The sequence below is a fragment of the Drosophila subpulchrella genome, chromosome 2L (assembly GCF_014743375.2).
Source record: "Drosophila subpulchrella strain 33 F10 #4 breed RU33 chromosome 2L, RU_Dsub_v1.1 Primary Assembly, whole genome shotgun sequence".
Lineage (NCBI taxonomy): Eukaryota > Metazoa > Arthropoda > Insecta > Diptera > Drosophilidae > Drosophila > Drosophila subpulchrella.
The window spans coordinates 21163159-21185805 of NC_050610.1; the positions used below are offsets into that span (position 1 = coordinate 21163159).

General features: G+C 41.2%; 2 protein-coding genes across 6 annotated transcripts in view; both read left to right on the forward strand.

The window, feature by feature from the left end:
* LOC119548666 overlaps positions 1 to 22647 on the forward strand; it is a 131506-nt gene that overhangs the window by 94971 nt on the left and 13888 nt on the right. For all 5 annotated transcript variants that reach the window (XR_005219317.1, XM_037856098.1, XM_037856095.1 and 2 more), the window contains exons 9-13: positions 7449 to 7554; positions 13869 to 14567; positions 15880 to 15996; positions 20948 to 21309; positions 22460 to 22609. Coding sequence is in view for 4 of the 5 variants with exons in the window: in XM_037856098.1 (XP_037712026.1) it covers positions 7449 to 7554; positions 13869 to 14567; positions 15880 to 15996; positions 20948 to 21309; positions 22460 to 22609 (1434 nt within the window). In the remaining variant the exon portion in view is untranslated. The remainder of the gene's footprint in view (positions 1 to 7448; positions 7555 to 13868; positions 14568 to 15879; positions 15997 to 20947; positions 21310 to 22459; positions 22610 to 22647) is intronic.
* LOC119548671 (heat shock protein 23) lies at positions 340 to 1616 on the forward strand. Its single transcript, XM_037856110.1, has one exon. It carries the CDS (start codon positions 554 to 556, stop codon positions 1217 to 1219), a length of 666 nt encoding a protein of 221 aa, XP_037712038.1. The 5' UTR covers positions 340 to 553; the 3' UTR covers positions 1220 to 1616.

Consider the following 22647-nt stretch of genomic DNA (forward strand, 5'->3'; position numbering starts at 1 on the left):
TAGAGCGGCGGCAGAGCGTCGGCAGAGAAAATATATATCCCACGGGCTGCCCGCGCATTTTCTGCTGATGACCTCTGGTTTTAAAGTATTTAAACCGGTTCAATCAGAATATACCTATTTTTACCCAATTTTGCTATCAAGTATTGTTATTTCTTTTCAATATTTTTTAAAAATTAGTTTTTAACTTTACTAAAATTGATAAAGAAATTGTTTATAATTTTTTTGTTACTACTTGATAGTTTGACCTATGCTAAAGCGACTGTACTTATGAACGGCATTGAAGGTGAAGTCAAAATAAGCCAAAATAAGCTCAGTAACAGTGGCAGTAGTGCCAGGTACAGTTGTGCAGCTCCAAGTTCCGCCGATTACCATACCCTCCTATCGCTCAGTTAGCTTGTAAGAGTCGAACCGGGCGGAGGGCAACGGTTTTTTTGGCCACCTAAGCCAAAAATCAACACGCTTGCTCCGTGTCCAACGAACCGGAGTCCCTAGATCGGGAATCGGAAGAGGAGGAGGAGGAGGAGGAGGAGGAGTAGGAGGAGGAGGAGTAATCATGCCCATCCACTGGGACTGGGACTGGGAGCACGACCACGAGCATGGCCCGGGGCACCACCACTGGCCGCCACCGCGTCGTCACTGGTCAACGGGGGAGTCCAAGTGCCGCCAGAGGCACTACTACCTGTCCCACGACCTGGACGTTTGTGCCAGGGACTTCCACCTGCGGATGGACGACAGTGCCTGGTGCCATGGTTCCTGTTTGGTGGGCCGAGTGGTCATCGAGACCGGAACCGAACCGGACTCCCTGGGCAGGGGAACCTTCAAGGTGGTGCTGGATGTGCATCACTTCCAGATCACCGAACTCACTGTGAAGGCCAGGAACAGTGACACCGTTTGTGTGGAGGGCAAACAGGCGGATGACCGGGCGGAGAAGGGTCAAATGTGCATTACCAGGGAGTTCACCCGATCCTACAAGCTGCCTCGGCACTACGATGCCACCCAGGCGAGGGCCACCTTCTCGGCGGATGGAATACTGATGATTACGGTGCCAGCACCACCCAAACTGGACGACGTGGAGCGTCTGGTGGAGATCGAGCCCACGGGCAACTATTTTGGCAGCGTCTCCGATCCCACGGCGCCCAGGGCCATCGAGCAGGCGGATGCGGATGCGGAGGGCAGTGGTGGAGAGGCTAATCCTGCTGGCACGGCGATGGACAAATGAAGACGGCGACGTCTGGCGGTTGCGCGGCGATTCCGCTTCCTCATCCCAAAGTGGAGGCGGAAACCCAAGGGCGTTTAGGCCGCCAGAGGCAGTCGATCGGTTGAAAGGAGGGCTATATATTTTAGGTGGAGAAGGAGGAAGGAAGACGAATTATTGCATGTACATCCCAGTCACCTGGCACACCTGCACCCTGGAGTTCTTCCCGAAAAACCAAAGTTACTTGGATTGTTCTTAGGTTCCAACATAGCTAGCACGTAGACCATCGTTCGAAACGTGGGCAAATATGGCGAGGTCGACATTTTTCTAGGTTTTCCCCAAGATAGCTTCAATATAACCTTAAACAGTTGACAACCGCTTGTGATTTTGTTTTATGCCAATAAAGGACTTTATCAGAAAACAAGGATATTTTCAATAAGGGGTTCTTTAAACTCAATATTGAATTTGAAGAGGTATAACCTTATCTTGAATTGATAGATACAGAGAAAATATATTATTTAATGGTTGATGGTTCACCTAAACCTTAAAAATTAAATAGGCAGCTATTTCATATCCTTAAAACTTATACTGGTTATTAACTTTGTCATGGTTACCTTAAATTAATTTATTATTGGCATAACAATCTTTTTTTTTAGTTGGTTCAATTCAATATCACATATAAAAGGGGACTTATACATATCCTCCATGGATAGATAACGAAGATTCATTCCACCGACTGGTTATTTAAAACGCAATCACACTCAAAATATTCCCCAGCTAATCGCCTAAACAATCCCAAATCAAGGATAAATCATGCCTCTGGGAAAACCCGGCTCGACTACAAATCCCAAGCGAATTGGATTTCTCGCTGCTCTTAACTTTCCTGTCACGCAGCGTTTGATTAGCGTCAAATTTGAATAAAATTCACTAACACCTTTTGTGTTTGCCTCGTCTGCAACTGACGGTCTTTTCTCTTAGGCACATGGCATTGGCCCATAAAAAGACAAAAAGAGGAAACCCAGCTAGTCAGCAAAAAATAAGGGAAAGGCACAAACATATGTACGTAGTTTGCTTATCGACCTAAGGGAACTAAAAATAGAAGGGAACCCAAAAAACTACGACCTTTTCCAAGAAAAAAGGTATCCAAATTGCAAAGATATTAAGATATGGGTAAAAGCAAACCGTATGGAAAACCTTTGTAATTAAAATTTTAAGAAATTTTTCTCTGGAACCTAAAGTAAATATTAAATCAGGTCAAAAAGAGTTCAGTATGTCTCATGTATCTCTCTTAAATTGCCACATATTTTACCCAAAAAATAAAGAAGAAAGGTCACATGACCCACTATATAAGAGCCCAATCAGGCCTTCGAGGCCTTTCCCGAAATCGTGGCCTGGGCTCCGTTTTTGATTTGGTTTTCGTCCCTTGCAATTTAGCCGTTGAGACACGTTTTCTTGTTACGATTGTAATGAAATTTGCCACATCTTGAAGTGAATTGTTGCAGGCTGGAAAAGCTGGAAAAGCGGGAAAAGCGGGAAAAGCGGGAAAAGCTGAAAAAATTGCCACCAAACGATGGGACAGGCGAAACAACGAGGTCGCGAACTTTGTCATCGTTTTGTTTTTATGCGTAGTTGCGTTTAATAAAGTTTTTATATGGCCCTCGAATGTTGGATCTCCGGACGGACTGCCTTATTTCTAATCAACTTACGGTTGCGGGAATGAAGCCTCCAGGCTGCAGCTTTAAGATATTCGACAGACGACTGACTCTTGGACGGATATTCATATTTACGAGGAAGGCTATAAAATATTCAGCAGAAAAGTAACTTCACAATTTCAATTTCCCCTGCTTTTGGGCGGGCAGGGGACAAACCAAAATAACACAACGATAATAAACACCTACACACCAATTTTATGAACTCATAAAACACTCCGATGGAATCGTACTTAATACATACCCATATATATACAAAAAAAAAAGAAAAGAAACCATCCATATGAATTTGAGATTGCGTTTGTTTGTTTGTGTTTGAAGAACTGGGCCGTAGGCTCATGAACGGACCCATAAAAAGTCCATATGCACCTCTTCCGTTTTTCAGGGTGTAGAAAAAACATCGAACTTGGCCTGGGGCCATTCCATTCCCATTCCCATTGTTGTTTTATGTTTTATGATCCGCTGGCCACAGCTCAGCAGAAATATCCGCATGCGGTATGCCGCTCACAACTAATTTTTTATGGCCTTCAATCGATTGTGGGGCCAATTGAATGTTTTTCTGCCAACTTTTCAATCGCCTAGTAATCAAACATCCCCCGGGGAGTCGCAAACTTATGAGTGAGCCGCAGAATGTGTGAGGACCGTAGTCACCTAATTACGCAAATGATGTGACATCAGTAGCTTTTGGAACCGAAAAGTTGTTGGTCTCCAGGGGAAGGCAATCCAACAGTTCTTAATTGCCCATAGTTAAGGCAGTGATGCCAACGGATTTTTGCAAAAAACTGAAAAGCCTCTTAAAACTCTCATTATATACTACACCCAAGAAGAAAAAAACAGAAAGTTAAGATTTAATACCGCCTGAATTGAAAGTATACCAGAGGCATTACTGAAATTAAAGGAGGGATTAAAGACTGATTAATGTAAAGTCTATAGGTACATAACAGTTACATTTCTATATTAAAGAGTGTGGAATTTGGATTTGTGGCTAAATTTTCAAGCCTATTAATTTTAATATAATACTTTGAAAGCATTGGTTTAATACTCATCCTATAAACGCATAATCGATATTCAATGGTGTATATTTCATTTAGCAATAGTTTTGCTTTTGTAAGACTTTTTTTTCGGTGTATACATATACCCTTATATACATAAGGATTAAAGTATTAAAGTAATAGCTCTCTTATGCCATTTTTAAATTGTGTTGTGCTAATGACTCGAGTTTCATAAAATGCTTTAAGCACCACCAATTTATAAAGAATGGCGGAAAAAATGATTAAGGTACAGATTTTTTAAAAGTACATAGATGATTAAAGAGTTTTAGAATATGTACATACGACTTTAATTATTGCATCCAATTGGAATTTCCTTTAAACTTTAAAAAGCTATCCTAAGGATGGTATAAGGTAACATATCATTCGATATAGACGCAAATCAAAATACGTAATACTTAATGATAAATAATAAGTATGTATTAGTATGCTAGTAATGTTCCTATTCCATCCTTTGTGGAAACTTCGCTTAAAAACAAAGGATAGCGAAAAAAATTAAGGGGCAAGAGGTCATCACTGGTTAGCAAAGCCGTGATTTTGGATCGTGTTCAGCGGAGTTTGCTGACATCGAAAGACTCCTCCACCAGTGCCGAGGTAATTGCTCCATTGAACTTTACAGCCAATGAGTTGTTATGAGTTGTTTGACCAGCAGCCAAAGCAGAGCAGCTCAAATGAAGCGCAGATTGGGATTCCCCCGTCATGAACTCATGTCCTGCATCCAGAATCCTGCGTCCTGTGGGCTGCAGTTGTATTTACAGGACACGCACACAGACACGCACGCCTACGCAAAGGCATTTTGCGGGCCATTTGTAGCGCGTGCAATTCCGGGAAGAGGATGTCGATGAAATGGGGATAGGATCGGCATGGGACGGGGATTTCAGCGGGGATTGCGGACTGGCAAATGCATTTTGCAACCGCAGCCGGCAACGGAACGAAACGTTTCTGCCACGGGGCCAAATGCAGTTGCCGGAGATGGTTACGTGAGGCAAATCGCATTGGGAAAATGCATCATTAACAAGAAAGGAGTACGGCCTTTGGGGACCGAAACCCGAAATACCCTACCAGAAAGGCTTCAGAAATCCAACGAGGATTGTATATTGATTGGAATGCACAGTGGACACTTTTGAAGGCACTTCTTCACAGACAAGTAAAGATTTTTAAAACGAAATCAACTCTTGACGTGTCAAAAAATGGATGATATTACAATTTTTGAATAAAGTGATTACAACATTTAATTAAACAAATACCACCTTTTTAAGTGTTTCACTTATTTCGATTTTTGCGGATATATATAGAAGTTTCTCCTGGACTTAAGTCCTCAGTGATAAACACAACACTTGTGGACTGTCCCTAAACTTCAACCAACTGGTTACTTTGAATAAATTAAGTGGTCTTTATATTTCTTATGGTTTTTTGAAATATAACAAGTTAGTAATCCTAACATTTTATGACAGGCAATCGTTATTCCCCAAAAATTCCTAATCTTTTTCGACTTTGTACAGATTTTCTCTTTCAAACGAATACCAGCTACCCATCATAGAAATACAAATCTTTTAAAAGCTTTTAAACTTTAAGATTATTTGACAGACAGCTTAAAGGACATTTCACAGAGAATCTTTCCCAGATCCAGATAAATACATGCCTTAAGGACTCGGATGAGCTTCCTCCAGTCCAGTTAGGACCTTCTCGAAGGCTTTCGAATACCCCTTTCTTAGAGGGCATCGAATTGAGCACACACCATGAAGCGAATCGAATGGGCTCCAGCCACCAACGACCCAAAACGAATAATGTTCAGCTATTTCGAACCGATATTAGATGTCTACCAATAAAAACAGGACTCTAGCTCCTTTTGGACATCACGAACGCATCGCTGAGGTCCTCTTTTTGTAATCCTTGGTCCTGCGCTGCAGTTGCAGTTGCATCATCGAGGGGGAATGCAGTGGCATTAGTGGAGCTGCTGCGGCTTAGCCAGCTTCCTGGACAACCAGGCGAAACCAGGACCAGCCAGGACCTACCAGGACGTCATTGGGCCAAAGCCGATGTCAATCCTGCCTGGGCCCATTTGCTGTAAGCGGGAAACAGGTCCTCTAAACGCTTTGCTGTTTTTGCGGTCCTTGTTTGCGAATCGCCGAGGAGGTAGTTAGTGGCGCTTAGGGCCATTTTGCTGCTGCATTTAAGCGTTACGCACTTCCGGTTGGGAATGTTATTACTTCCGTTGCCATTTAATTGATTTTGAAGGTGCGTATTCGGTGGTTCAACCCTGGGGGGACTTAGGGGGGGCCAAGGAGTTCTTCCGCCCCCGGGCCATTAGTAAATTGTAGGTTAAGTGCTTTGCATGCGAAAGCCCAAAAGTCAAGGTACAACCTACATACAGTAGCATTTCCCCTCCATTGAAAACGCATTTTTAGACATTGCACCTGGTAAATAGCTTGGAAGTGGAAGTGGGAGTGGGGAAAGTGCGGTTAGGGATGCGGTTTTTGGGCACTTTTTCGAGGCCCCCGACGTCAGCGCTATCCATGCGTAAAAGTTATTAGTGAAATGCACTCACCTGGCGGAAGGAAAGCTGCAAAAGCGAAGGAAAAAGGGGGCCGAACTGCAGATGTTTGTTGGCCACGAAAACCTCAAACAGCACTTAAGTTGTTGCCAGCTGGTAGGTTTTGGTTTTCGGCTTTCGGTTTGCTTTACTTAGTGCTGCGATTTGCACATCTCCGGGGGATTATATGGGGAACGCTCGGGAGAAGGCTGCCTAATAGGCTTAGCATGCATTTTCACAAAACTTTTCCTCCGGCTGCCGATGTAGGGAATTTAAATTCGCAATTACCAGATTCCACATCGTTTGTCACAGACACGGGAAACTGCGATTTATATATATATATTTTCAGTCATCAAATTTCGCCTGGCTTATCGCAGATAAGTGAAAGCACCCAACCCCCCCATGATTGATTCCAGTCAGCCAATGAGCCACATAAATCCCAGCCAGAATTCATACATACACACTGTCTGGCAGCCGTGAAGCGACCCATTTATCCACGAAACCAAAAACTATTAACCATTCTCGCATCCAGGGCATTTCGAAAAACATTTGAAAATGAAACATGTTCCCGCTAATTGACTTCGAACCGCAGCATCCGCGATTGTTTCCCCATTAGCTATGATTTCTTTCGCCCGGGATCCGATGGGTTATGTGTATGGTTTATAGGAAAATAGCAAAATAGAGGGGGTCGTGATAAGTGGGCTGCTATTAGTGTGTCAATTAGCGGGGCTTGCTGCATATGATCCAGTTCACTTGGCTCGGTGGCTCAGTGGCTCAGTTCTCCATGGAATACAGCAGATGCCATATGGCATTCAGCACATGGCATTTGCCATTTGCCCCGGGGCGTGAGAATTAATGCATGACTGGCACCGACTGTGCGAATCTGTTTCAAGTACTCGCGGAAACCGAAAGTGGAGTGCTAATTAGCATGACTAACCAAGGCTTTCATCTGCACCTTTCAGGGAAATCTGGACCACGGTCCTGCCGCCCGAAACCAAAGATGTCTACACCGCCATCCTGGGCGTGACCAAGGCGAGTCGGATCGACGAGGGCGTCTACAGCTGCAAGGTGAGTGGGGATCTCCAGGAGATGGGGAGATGGGTAGACTAATAGGTAACACCAAGGGTAATAACATTTCCCTGAATGATAAATATTACAGAAAACGTTCCTTCCCTTTATAATATTATAACGCATGATATTATTTTTAGAATACAAGACTAAGCGAAATGGGCGTTATTTCACTGGGCATTATATACCTTTTTTAGGCTTTTGTTATTAATTTTATTGATTATAAACTTTATTTTAATATTTTAAATAATATTCATGCATTTTTAAATACTTATTCTTGTAAAAGATTACACAGGACTTTAAAAATATATTGTTGAATAAAAAGGGTATAATTTTATAACGCATGATATTATTTTTAGAATACAAGACTAAGCGAAATGGGCGTTATTTCACTGGGCATTATATACCTTTTTTAAGCTTTGGTTATTAATTTTATTGATTATAAACTTTATTTTAATATTTTAAATAATGTTTATGCATTTATTAAATACTTATTCTTGTAAAAGAATACACAGGACATCAAAAATATATTGTTGAATAAATAGGGTGCATAACATATAGCAGAGTGAACTAACGCCCACTTTGTCTATAATTTAAAACAAGAAAAATCAAAATGGGCATAATGGGCACAAATGCATCAAAATCACATTGATAAATAAGTCAATACAAACATAAAATTTTAAATTATTAAATTAAATATTTCAAAATATAAGATTTATCTAATGATCTTCCTTGAAATGTAATCAGTGCTTATATCTCTTTATAGATTTTATCTAAGAATTTTCTTTAACTGTAATCATAACTTAGAGCCTCCCATATAAAATCATCACAGATTAATTTCTTTTAAAAGAAATTCTTAAGACGCATTCATCTGTGCTGAAACATTTCCCCATTTATTATTTATTATTAAATTAGGCCAACATTGATTCCAGCCATCACTTCCGCCTCAAAGCATTCAAAATTTCCATGTTAATCTAAGCTGATGATCTGGTAATTCCACTTGGGCCGCTCAGTTTTTCTAATGATTCCGGTTCCCCGGGCGCTTTCAGGCCTTCGCAGACGCCCCGTAATATTTTTAGCTGACTAATCAGACTAATTGCCATATCACAGCGCCGCAGAGCTATTTTCCGACTGTTACCAGACGGATCTGGAAAACCCCCCGTAGAAGGCCACATAATTACATTTGGCTTTGCTGCGTTCTGTTCACGGCTCTGTTCTTCATTTTCGCTATAACGTAGCTTTTAATTAGACTAATTAAAATATGGTAGACCGCTCGCTATAGAAAGGAGTGATGGAGAAAGCGGGAGAAAGCCTCAACATCCAATGCACTTGAATGGTCTTTCTCAGGGGCCAATTAAATTTTAATCTATGGTATTAAACATTCTTTTGACTGCGGTTTCCGGGAATGAATTTACGGGTGCCCAAAAAGATGATTTTAAGCCCGGCTAAGTGTGTCTTTGGGCCGGATTCTGCCTCATTTTTGGCTTAGCTGCTAGCACTAAATAAGAGTTTTAAATTGTTCCGCCCCATTAGACCCAAAACTGCCCGTTCTTCCTGGGCTGCTAGAAGGGTCTCTTCTTTATGGCTTAGGTAATAACATATTACGCAAATGGCTTGTAAAAAAATATTGGGCCATCCGTACAGGATGGAGAAGGTCCAAAACCACGTGAAAAGTTTCCCCAGAAAAGTTACGTACGTGGTCACAGGACCAAGGAACTTGGCTAGCAAGTAAGTTATAAATCAAATGGTAATTTGATTGCCTGCTCACGGGAGATTGTAATAAAATGTTTACGTACGTTGCGTGTAAATCAAATTTGGAGTTGTGGCCAACTCAATTGAACTTAATGCTGGATTTTGATTCAGCGGTATTTTTTATATAGAGATTAAAGAGGGCGCCAGGACTCTTTAATGCCGCATAACTAGGGGGCTGCAGCATCTGAAACGCCATCTCAACCACCATTTCAGCCACAAAAAGCGTCAGCATCTGTTGCACCACCCAGCTGGCATTTCTTGGGGGGCCCAGGGCCCCAGTCCATTGTATTTAGTGGTCCTGGTCCGAGGCTCTACTCCCTCCGAGGGGATTTTTGTCAAGTTCTTTACGGCGGAGCTGCCTTTGCCGCTTTGTGCCTTTGGCTCACTTATTATGGCCCAGGTCCCTGTTTCCCTCGTAATGACGTCAGATCAAAGGCAGGATGTTGGGATGGCAGGATACGGGGGCAGGACGAAACGCTTAGCAGCTGCAACAACGGAACGATAATCAGTAGGGGCGGAGCTCCTCGGTCCCTGAAGGTCGATTGTGCCCACGTCTCGCAGCTGTTTGCTGAAAACTCGAGAAGCATGAATCCTTTTCAATAACACGGCCTCGAGGTCCGAGTCAATAAAGCGCCTGCCATTATGCGTTGGGGACTGCATGTCCACGTCCATAACTTGTCGGCAGCACACCCCGGAAAAAAGCCTCGAACCCCCACCCCAACCTACACCGCCCATACATTTCTAATGGGGGCGTGTGCTTTCGCCCATTTATTATTTATGTATTGATATTAAGTATACGCCCTGTTGCAATTAATTCATTTGCCTTGGGGAACGCCGACGTCTTGGGTCCATTACGTGCACAATGGCCCAGAGCGGCGCTGTCTTTAAGCCGGCTGCATTAGTCCCGCTTCTTAAGCCATTTAGGTTTTTGCCCAGCACGGCTGGAGCTTAAGTGTGCCCTTGGTTAACAAACGACTGGTTACCATAGGACCACCAGCCCTTGTGCCACTTGTAACTGACTCAAAACGGTGTGGGTTACGGCAGGTCCCGAAATTATCATCGAATATATAATGTCCAAGTGGGCCACTTAATCCTTCTTCAATAAATTGGGCTATCCGAAAAGTGATGTAAGTAAATAGGAACACACAAAAAATTTGATTGGTAAATTTACCTATATGAATAGTTATTGAAAACCGTTGAAGATAGATTACTACCCTAAAAAAGTAAATGTAATCCATCTTCAACAATGTAGGCCATCTTTAAATCGATGTAAATAAATTGGTTCACTTAAAAAAAATGTATTGGTCAAAATTACCTTAAAGGATAGTTATGTAACTACTTAAAATAGTTAACTGATATTAAAAGTAGAAGAATATATCGAGATACTTTTTAATTGGAAAACCGCCATAGAAATAGTAACGCGAGTATATTTTGTAGTTGTAAGAGTAATGATGGGTTGGTACAACTTAACTATAATATGGTAATATTACCGGAAGGATTTTTTGTGTGTTAGTTGGATCCCAAGTCGCCCCAAATAATCGAGCAATGGAATTTAAGTCTGTTTCTGGTTTTCGTGGTCTAATTTCGAAACCTTAATGCTGTCAATATCCATTAGCCTAATAAATGCTGGTGCCCCCGGCGGAATAACCTATTTTATGAACTATTAATTCCGTTGGAGTGTTGTTCATTGATCGGCCAGGGCGGGTAAAGAAAAGTGTCCTGGCCAAATGTTTGGCCATTTCTGGGCACAATGTGTTGTTTAACGACTTGGCCTGTTAATGAGACGCGACTTATCCGGGCCAATAAAATACCATTCGGCTATAAAAGCGCTCCCATCTCGGTAGCGAAGTTTTGCAGTCGGACAACGTCGCAGCTTAATGAGTTAATTGGCATTTGGATTTTGTGGCCGGCAAAGATTTGTTGACGCTGCAGAGTCGTAAATGGCACTGCAAATCCAAAGGACATTCGCGATTTAGAGGAGTGCAAAAAAAAGTTGGAGGAAATTTAAAGCCGCCATGACTATAAAAGGGCAACTAACCTTTGGCTTAAGCCAAGAGCCTTTCGCTGTCTATTAAATATTTCCGGATCGGCTGAGGCCAAGTGCCCCAGGGTTCAGATATCAGACGTGGGTGGTGAATCGGTATGAGGATGCAGGAGAACCCAGCCAGACAAGTGCGATACCTTCTTGGTGGCGACAATGATGCCGCCTCCTCGTTAGTTGTATCGTTCTTATTTCTCTCTTTTTTTTTAAATTTGAAACGGAAGTTTGCCGAGCATCTGGCAGACGCGAGCCCATCACCATCCTCATCATAGGTTTTTCTCTATGACCCGAGAAGTACTGCACTTGAAAAAACTATCTAAGGTGAAGAAAATTATAAGAATACGATCTCCAGTTCTGCTCTTTAAAGACATCAATTTAGCTTTATGAGGTACACTGATAACAAATTTTAGTACATCCATTAATATCGTATTCTTAATAAATACTTACCAATATGATTTGAATTCCCTGATGATTTTATGAATTTTTAATATATAATTACCAAATCTAACAATAATATTTAATAAAAATTAATAATTAATTGATTTTAAAAAAGTAATAACATTTTGTTATAAAACAAGACCTTTTAAAAATCTAAAATACCGAAAATCGAAAATAATTCAAAGATGAGTAATAGGATTAAATTGATAAAATTGCCAATATCATATTTTCTTGGTTTTTAATTGGTGTTTACATTTCTTGTTAAAACATTTTGTCAAATTTGGTTTAAAATGAGTTCGTAGGTGTCTAAAATCTTAAAGGTAAATAAGACTAATATCTTATATAATATATTAAAATATTTATATATTTTGAATGAAGGAAATAACATTTTTATTTTTTTCTCTTCTTGAATTTTGAAATTCAACATGGAGTTTTTTTTTACTGTCCCATTTTTTTTATAAGTGTACAATAAAATATTTACCCGACTCGCTAAATCCCATTTCCGGTTAGTTTTGAGCTCGTAAATAAATTCCTCAAAAATTTTTTACGAGTGTATGGCGCTGTCTTTCCAAAGGAGGAATGTGCAACAATGGCATTCGCAACAAAGCAAGTTTACAATTCGTTTGCTCGCTAGCCGCGTGGAAATAAATAAATAAATAACTACATAAGTAAATGCAAAAGGTTGGCTTTAACCCACACGGCTGCACGGGGGCTTTAAGTAGCCATCGCTCTTGGCCGAGCAAGTGGTCGTAAATACTCCGGCTCGTGTGGGGCTTCAAGGGTCCTTGGGAGGACTCCAAGGGCTCGGCTGGACATCATCTGACTTGCCGTTCGAGTGGCCAGGCAAATAAATGCTAATCCCCAGCTCAATGCCTCATTTGGCTGCGACAAATACGCTCGGCCATCCCGTTCGGGCCGTTAAGCTTTTAAATTACATTTCATAAACTAATGCACGAGTCTCAACGAGATTTTCCATCTGATTTATGACCATATGCATATCCCCACCGCCCCGAGTCAAAAGGCACAGCCAAGCAAAATCAGGCTCGTCATATCCAATCAGCACACAATGAGGTCCAGCTGACTGGCAAATAAGTCTATTAAACAAATCCTCGGGTGACAGCCCTCGGAGTTCCGTTCGAACAGAGGCTGGCCACAATTGTTGCCCTTGTCCCTGCCGACAAGCTTGAAAAGGACATCGCCAGCACGAGGATGTGTGTCCTGCCCTCAGACGAGGCTGATGAGTGTCATACGGTCATTGGGCATAAGGGATGGGTGAACTTTGAATGCACTTACAGCTGGGTTCGCAAAAATAGTTCAAAGTATACATAACATTTGGTACAATATTTAACTATGTCTAGCATACCAACTATGAATTTTTTCCAGCTCAAAATATTTGTTTGGGAAAAATACTAAGTCAAGTGCAATATTACCCATTTATGTGCTTCTCGCAATAATAGTTCAAAATATATATACCTCATTGCAAAATATTTAAAAATATCCACTCTACCAATAAATAATATTATTAAATTTAATGGGATTTAAAATGTTTATCAGTCAATGCGAAATTTGCATTCATATCGAAGACCTTATAAATGGGGTCGAAATAATGGTTTAATATATTTGTATATTTTTTTTTTAGCGATTTTTGATTTTTTTAAAATTATACCAATAAAATGTAAAATGTGCATTATTATGGTGTGTAACAATTAGATATATTTAAACATTATATATTTATTAAATTTTTTTAATGTTTTCATTAATTTTAAAGCACCTATAAAATTGTTTAAGTGATTGCCTTTGATTTATTATATTTCGAATACATTACATTTTCTAACTTTTAATTTTAATGAAAATTTTGTAATTTTATTGTTAAGACTATTTTTAAAACTATCTGAAATTGTGCAAGTGGCTAGCGGGATATTCAGACCCCATCTGTCTCTCCCCCTTGATATGAGTAATCAAAACCCATGGCTTTATGGTCTGCCACTGACAGGCGTTCCTTGTGGCCAGTCCCTTTGACTGTTTCACTGGACTTTGTGTGTAATGAGCCCGACTGACCACCATTCCTCTTCTTTCCCTCCAGGTCACCGACTGGGGCGTGGAGCAGTGCCGTTCCCTGCACATCCACATCAAGTCCCCGCCCCGTCTGCGCGTGGATCCGGCGAGTGTGACCCTGCAGCGCGGGGATTCCCTGCGAGTGAGATGTCTATCGCCGGGTAACGATGACATCAAGCGGTATGCCCAACTGGGCTACAGTTGGACCCGCAACGGGGTGCTCTTCCAGTCGGATGCGGCTACGGCGATGTGGGAGGACCTCTATCCCGACGGCAGCATCCTGAAGATCAACAATATCCAGAAGTCGGCGGAGTATGCCTGCCTGGTCTCCAACAGTGTGCGGCCAGTGTCCCGGAGTGTCTACATCAATGTCATCGAGCGGAATGCGGTGCACGTGTGTCCCACGGAGTCCACCTACGGAGTCCATTGGCCCACCAGTGCACCCGGAGCGCCCATCATCACCGATTGTCCGCGTGGATTCGAGGGTCACCTGCGACGCATCTGCGAGCAGCGGGACACGGGCAACTCCACCTGGCTGCTGCCCGACTTCTCCGGCTGCGTGAGGGACGAGCTGCTGCTCATCTACAACCGCTTCCTGGCCCTCAGCGCCGGCTTCCAGCAGACGAACTCCTCCAACATCCTGAAGGCCTGCTTTGACTTCACCCTGCAGAGGCGTCACAGCTTCCTGCCGGGCGAGGCCAGCTTCCTCATCGATATGCTGCACGAGGTAAGTTGGGATGGAGTCACCAAAGATCGGGCAACTTCGGAAACCGAAGATCTATAAAGAAGTATAAAAGCAGTATCTATAGAAAAAAGCCTATACATAGGTATATTTATAACCAAAGATCATTAGTTATCAATAAGAGGGATTTAAAGCAAAGTATCTTAAAGATACTAAGGTTATTAAAGCTTATGGCCTTATGACACTTGATTAAATTTCGACTAATAACACTCAAAAATAATTCTCCCTGGATTTTAGAAATTTGAATTCCATGGCTTTTATTTCTATAAATATCAACTCGTAAAGCAAAATATATTTTTAAAATATTAAAATTAACAATTTAAAAAAAATTTAGGTTTAAAAAATTATTCATTGAATTTATAAATGTTATGACAAATACTTTTTAGAGTGAATCTATAACATCATAGTTTTATATTTAATACATTAAATATAAATGAATATTTAAACAATATATTAAAATAAATCCACTAAGTTATTAAAAGGCTTAGCAAGTGTCATAAGGCCACAAGTGTAAGTGTCATAGGGCCATAAGGGAACCAGTATGTGAAGCACGCTAAAATTTATTAGATACAATGTTAGTTATAAAACCAACTAGGTTAAATATAGTGATTACAGAATTTGTTTTAGCTTATAGAATATTTCCTAAAATATATTTTCCATTTGTTCCAAAATATGTTTGACTTCAGTCCCAACCGATTGGCAAGCCCCAGTTAAAGCCAAAATCCTCCCCAGCAAGGGTATAAATGTAAAAGTCGCCGAGGGGATGGCCATAACATTCCCGAAATGTGACAGATTTGGTTAAATTGGCCTAATCAAAATCGGAATTGCAATTCCCTTTTGCGGCGTAATATCTTGTTGCCGCAGGACCTCGGTCGAGAGATTGCGGACTCCGTTTTGGGGCATTTGTCCGTCCTGTCTGTTCGCTTTCCCCCAAAAACCCTTAACACATTTAAGCCCCACCTGGCTTTTCGGGGCACTTGAGAGCGGGCATCCTTGTAGACCAACCGGCAAGGTAACTATTTTTACACGCAAATGAATGCAAAAAGCTGCCGAGCCGGGCGGCTTGCCATTTTTCACACAATTTTCGGTTGCCCAAGTGCAGTCAAAGAAAAGTTCCAGCCTTTGGGGTTGCCTAGCAACAATTTTTCATTTTAATGCGCACACAAATTTCCCCGGCTAACGAATTGCCAGCAGGAGATAGGAAGGACCTCCTCCTTCTTCTACCTCCTTTAAGGATAGCAGGACTTGTATTATGTTGTCTCAAGTTGAACTCGGTGTTTCCTTGGCCACTTCACAGCTCGACACCTACCTGCAATTGAAAGGCACACAACTGGAGCGTGAGATGGCCGCGGAGATAATACTGCGCATCCTGGATAAAGTCATGCAGAATGCCCAATCCTTGAACAGTCAACAGGTAAGTGAACCAGGGGATACCAGTATACCAGGATGCCTGCAGGATGCCTTGCCTGCAATTGGGCATAAATTATGGCCAGTGTACTCCCATATGGGAGTGGCGCCATAATTTATAACCTCCAGCCATATTCAATATTTGCCATGGTAGAGTTAGGATACTCCCCACCCTATGTGTGGGATTTATTACGCCCCGAAAAACACGAATCGAACTGGGGCATAGGTGGGCATTTTGCAGCTTTTATTTAGCTTGTAGTTGGCATGTCACTGGGTGGCGGCAATTTGCATACCTACATTTGTCTCCCCAATCCGTGTTCGGATTTCCAAAGCAGCCGGAGAATTGATGAGCCTGCCGGCTGGTAATGAATACCTTTTTCGATATGCATGAGCTTGTGCATTTACCGGGCTTGTCTGTGGTTATTTTCCGGGTTCCAGGGTTCCGGAGTTCCGTAAACCCAGAGAGAGAGAGGTGAATTATGTGATTTCCTGGGCCGACAAGTTCGTGCCCCACGTGCCGATTCCACTGCAGCGATAATTGGATAGACCTCTGACAGATTAAAAATCCTTTCCTCCTGCCGGAAATCAGCCTATTTACGCTCCATTTAGCATAAGAGCTAATGGTGGAAGGAGCTACCCCAACCTCTGTGGGGTCCAAAAAAGGTGCTGCTAATGAGGGGCAATCAAACAATTTGCCTGCGACCCTCCGCAGGACAATAAGGATAACCACTTCCTTATCACCTGCGGAAAAGCCAGACACTTTTCGCCAATCTCCAGCCTCGAAACGGCGGTGAAAAGTGCGTCTCCTTAATATTCCTTTTTTTTTGGCACACAGAAAAAAACACAAAAGGATGAATTTGATATGCGCATGGTTAATTTGTAAGATATCATATTTGCCTTTGAATAATGGTAAACTTGATATTGAGAAATGGAAATTCTTAAAAAAATAAAAATCCAAAAGGAGAGAGAAGAGCGCCTAAATTGACTCTAGGTAAGAGCGAGACAGCCATTTTCGAAACTAAACTAAAGTATCATATTTGCCTTTGAGTAATGGTAAACTTGATATTGAGAAACGGAAATTCTTAAAAAAATAAAAATCTAAAATAGAGATAAGAGCGCCTAAATTGACTGTAGGTAAAAGCGAGACAGCCATTTTCGAAACTCTCCGCAAAAGAGAGCAAAAAAACAAGATGGCGTCAGTGATATTCGAAACTTTTCGAAATAGAAAAAGAGAGCAAAAATCAAGATGGCGAACATATCAAAGTAATACGTCCCGCATCTTGACAGAATTGATACCGAATTTCATTAAAATTATCAACATATAGCATTTTTTTTTCTCTGCGTAGCTGAGTGGTGTGTGTATTTCCGCCCGAGATTGTGGTTTCCATTGTTTCCAGCTCAACAGAGGATTTTGAAAGCGGAGAAGCAGAGTTTGTTTGTTGGGCGGAGACACTCAGCTCCTCTCATGTATTATTCCGTGGGCGAAATTTGCGTACTTGGCGTTCGGCATAAAAGTGAAAGAACAGGGACTACAGGATAAGGCTGAAATTTTGGTATGCAAATTTATGAGAGTGTTGATTGCAACTGTTTGAATATGGCGAAACCCCCGCTTCGAAGGACCCGTCATGAAGTGGTGATAATTGGATAGCTCCCTTTCGCAGTTGGCCCCTTGGACACCTCCAGAATAATCTATTAGCCAACCGAATTTTATATTCATCTTTAACGACTGGGTAACTAAGAAAGTTTTTCGAGGGCTTTAATAGTAGGAACAACTTTTGAATATATATAAATTAATTTAGTTTCGCGAGACTTCGGCTGAGCTATGGAATTTCAATATAATGCGCCATGTGAGCCCGAAATTCGATCCAGAAAGAACAGTTTATGTTAAATTTTTATTAGCTGACGCAGTCGGAAAAACTTGGCAGCATAATTGGGTCGATTAAAAAGCGTTGGCATTCGACGAACTTTTGCTGAAGTTGAGCAAATAGTTCGCATCGTTTTTATTGACTGAGCGAAAAGTTTAATGGAGTGAGTCGAATTCGAATCCCCAACTGCCATAGCATCCCCAAGTTTATCGAATTTTTCGCGCGCAATCAAGTTTAATTAGTGGATCGCGGCAGTCCGAGGAAATCCGTGAAAGTAATCAGCCAAGGCCGTCAGCGTTTACGGAAAAGTTTTCAACTTTAAAAGTAGGGATTGCATAAAATGAGCCCCCCATAAAGCAGCCCACTTAATTCAACCGAATAAACGGTCATGTGTGAAAAAGCGATTTTATTCATGCAACGCGAAGACCTAAGCCTCATCAATATGTTGATAGATAGATAATAATAATCCCGAATGGGAATTTTTATGATGGCATTTCATTTGCTTAAAACAAATTTCCATTCACGCCCAGCGAACTGGATGGCAAAAAGCGATCGAAGTGGACAGACAGCCTCCCGTTTTGCGGTCTGTAGAAATGTGGAAATGGCAATTGAAAAAGTTTTTGCGTTTGGAAAGCTGCTCATTTTTGGATGTTTGCAAAGACCGAATCGGGCCCGCAAAGTTGATTAAAAACACTTGTGTGCTGGGATTTGCATAAGTTGGCGGTATTGACCAGTCAAGTTAACTCGGAACTGACCCACTTTCTTCTATTCTATTTTTTTTCGAACATGATCAGGATGACGAAAAGTGGGCCAAATGCGAACTTCCCATTCAAATCAAATCACGAGGAATCACTTAGCCGAAAAAGTATTCGCTGCAAACGTGACCCTAAGTCATGGCTAAAACTTTGCAGCATACCGGGCTAAAAATAAAGTTTAGCTCACATATGGCCACGCCCTCTTTTGGGGGGAGGGGGGAAAGGTTCTTTTGGCCAAGTGATTTGCCGGTAAACTGCTAAACGTGGCTAGGTCGAGAGTCAAGTGAAATTTGCACATGGCAAACTTTCTGCAGGCTTTTTATTCCTGCCTTTTCGAGAGTTTCTTTTCAGCGCCTTTTAAAGAAATCATACGAATGCCACACATTTGAATGGGCATTGGATTCCATTCGAGGGCGTGGCCGTAATCGGGGGCGTGGCACTCGTACATATATTGCAGCAAGGCTTAATGCCCTGATGATGCTGAAGTTTTGGTTTCCTTCTCCTTTTTTTTTTTCTTTTTCCTGATTTCTGATTTTGTGTTCGGAAAAGTTCCATTACACAAACTTTTCCAATTGGAATTGTTTTCGCTTTCGATTAGTTAGCCCGGCACAGTACAGTATGTTTGTATCTTATGTAAAAAATACAGATACAAATGCGTTGAGTCCGGTGCTATTTTTGATTTGTGCAGGAAATACTGCCGAGTAACGAATTCTGTGAGTACACACACACACACACACAGGCTTTGCATTATAAATTGCGAAATTCGAGATCCATCTGAATGGCTTTCGCATTACAAATTGCGAAAATCGAACGTTATAGTTCGGGTCCTGCTTATATTGGCCTGGGTTTATGGCTTTGTAACTGCACTCGAGAACGTAGCAATTTATGATTTTTATGGCCCGGGTTCATTGACTGCGCTTTCTGTTGCCCGTCTGAAAATATCCGGAAAATATGCCACATGGCCGGCGGCAGACCGACTTGGTCCTTTCATCCCCCCTCCCCCAGGATTCCCCCCCCCCCCTTGATTTTGGGCAAAGTTCATCGCCGGTCTCCAGTCGATTGTTGTTGGCAGAGGTTTGTGTGGCCGATGCCGGGTAAATATAAACATGGCATATGCCGGCGACTTATCTGTATTACCTATCCCTCATATTGAATTGAGGCGCTGGCAAACACTCGGATTTCAGCCACACTTGCAAAAATAAATCCTGGTTTGGGGGCAAAACGAAAAGAAGGAAAACAAATAATAGATACAAACCAATTTTTGTTGAAATACTTTTGGCACAGGAGAAGGACATTAACATGAATATGACTTTATTTAGATTTTTCAGGCAAGAGCAATCACAACAATTCTTCCAGGCATTTGTTTTAGTTTTCGGTTTGTTGTTTGATGATTATCAACTTTAAGGGACAAAATATTTCATAGAAAAATATGTATAATTTTTGCTTTGAATAAAAACATTATAAGAAAAGAAACAATTTTATTTAAATTACAATTTAGCTATCCTTTAATTTTGAAATCCTATTTCCTTTGGCATTTTTAAGGCCTTCAGTTTACATTTTTGTTGAAAATAAACCTTTTTCAAATTTATTTTTATCTTTTTAAAGCATTTAACTCTAAGATTTATTAAAATATGGGTTTGTTTTTTCGGTTTGTTTTTTGATGATTATTAACTTTAAAGAAAAATATATTTTATAGAAAAATATCTATTATTTTTGCTTCGCATAAAAACATTTTAAAAAAATAAACAATTTAATTTAAATTACAATTTAACTATTCTTTAATTTTAAAATTCATTTTCTTTTGCCATTTTTAAAGCAGTTTACATTTATGTTCAAAATAAACATTCTTAAAACTTATTTTTATCTTTTTTAAGCATTTAGCTCTTAGATTTTTTTAAAATAATATATGTTTTTATTACAGTACTTATAGTAAGTAATAACTTTATAGTAAGTAATAACTTTTTTCCAACTTTTATATCACACGACTCCATTGAAATTTTCTTTTGGCATTTCAAAATGACTACAGTTTACATTTTTGATGAAAATAAACCTTCTTAAAATGTATTTTAATCTTTTTCAAAAATTTAACTCTATGATTTATTAAAACAATATATGTTTTTCTTATAGATTTTATATTTATAGTAAGTATTAACTTTTTCCAACTTTTATAACTTACGACTCTATTGAAATGTTTCGAAATTTCATTTAAAATACGAGACCCCAAATTGATCCACTCATTGACAATTTACCGGCACATGTGGACTGTGGATTTTCGCGTGGACACCGATGAAAGCCATTATTTACCCGCTCGAACCTTTTGTTCCGGCTTTCGTTTCAGCAAATTAAAAAGCTGCAGCAGCTGACGCAATCGGCGGCGCTGAACCGCGAGACCATCGCGGCCTCCCAGCTGGCCACCTCGACCAGTGGGAGCAGCCAGGGCCAGCCGGCGGCGGGTGACGATGGCAGCGGGTCAGGGGTCACGGCAGGTGAGATTTCCGCGGCGCCGGCGGGCAGCCTGCAGGCAACACGAGCCGGCAGCGGAGGAGGAGGCACTGCAGCAGGATCGGCAGCGGGAGCGGGAGCAGGTGCCTCCAGCATCCTGACTGTCGATGAGGACACCCTCTCGCTGGACCGACTGAACTCGTTGCGCATTTACATGACATCGGTGAAAACGCTGCCGTTTAATTTACGCATTTACGGGTGAGTTGCAATCGTGAGAACCTGAAAACCAGCAAACCAGCAAACAAACAGACAAATGGCCTCTAAAATGAAATCTGATTTCCATCCCAGCCGAGTTGGCTATAATTTCTAATTACGAATGGGGCGAAATGCAAATTTGCAACGCGAGTAAACAGTAAACTTCATTTTACGGCCCCTTGATTAATATATGCGACGAAGGAAAACGATTTTTCCCCCCGCCACCTTTGCAGGCGGAGGGCTCTTAATGGAAAATTTATTTTATGAGCAAACATAAATAAAAAATGCATAAAACAGGCGAGGTTGTGGCATGAAGAATGGCTCATAAAAGTGGAAAAGCTCGGCGAACTTGCAGCCAAGTTAAAGGAGGTGTACGAGTATAAGGCGGAGAACCTTGTCGTTTCCGGACAGGTATTTCCATCTTCCAGGTTCTTAGGCCACCCGGCTTCCAAGTGTCTAATTTAGCTAATTAAGTGCCTTAAGTGCAGGCGACTACAATTTGCCTGATTTACGGCGGCTCATGCATTTTCATACACATGAAAAAACAAATTCGCATGGTAAATTTATTTATTATTATGAATAATGTAATCTTGATATTGAGAAATGGTATTTCTTTGATTTTCCCAAAACTCTCCCAAGTACAAAAAAAGATCAGAGGCAAGATGGCGAAAAAGGGATCATAAAACAAGATGGCGAAACTCTCCGAAATAGAAAAAGAGAGTCAAATGCAAAATTGCGAAACTCTACGATCTAGGAAAAGAGATCAAAAAGCAAGATGGCGGAACTCTCCAAAATATAAAAAGAGAGCCAAAAGCAAAATGGCGAAACTCTCAGAAATTAAAAATGAGAGCAAAATGCTAGATGGTTAAACTCTCCGCTACATAAAAAGAGAGCCAAAAGCAAGATGGCGAAACTCTCCGAAATAAAAAAAAGAGCAAAAAGCAAGATGGCGGAACTCTCCAAAATATAAAAAGAGAGCCAAAAGCAAGATGGCGAAACTCTCCGAAACAGAAAAAGAGAGCAAGAAGCAGTATGGCGATCATTTCAAAGTGTTACGTCCCGTATCTAAAAAAAAATAGATATTGAAATTCATCAAAATGATCATCATATCTTATAGATTTTTGCTGTTTACCTCTTTTTTTTGTTTATACAGGGAGGATTTGTTTTCGGACCAGCTGTATATGGACATTGGGCTCTCAGCCCGTCTGCTGCACATCATGGCCAACTCAACGATTTTCGCCTCGGTCATCTCGTACAAGAATCTCAAAAGTTTTCTCCCCAAGACCTACTACACGCGTGGCAGGTGAGTCGAACTAGCTACAAGTTTCCTGATTTTCCCGG

Excerpts from the sequence above, each read along its gene's own strand:
- LOC119548671 (XM_037856110.1), top strand. The coding sequence starts at position 554 with ATGCCCATCCACTGGGACTGGGACTGGGAGCACGACCACGAGCATGGC.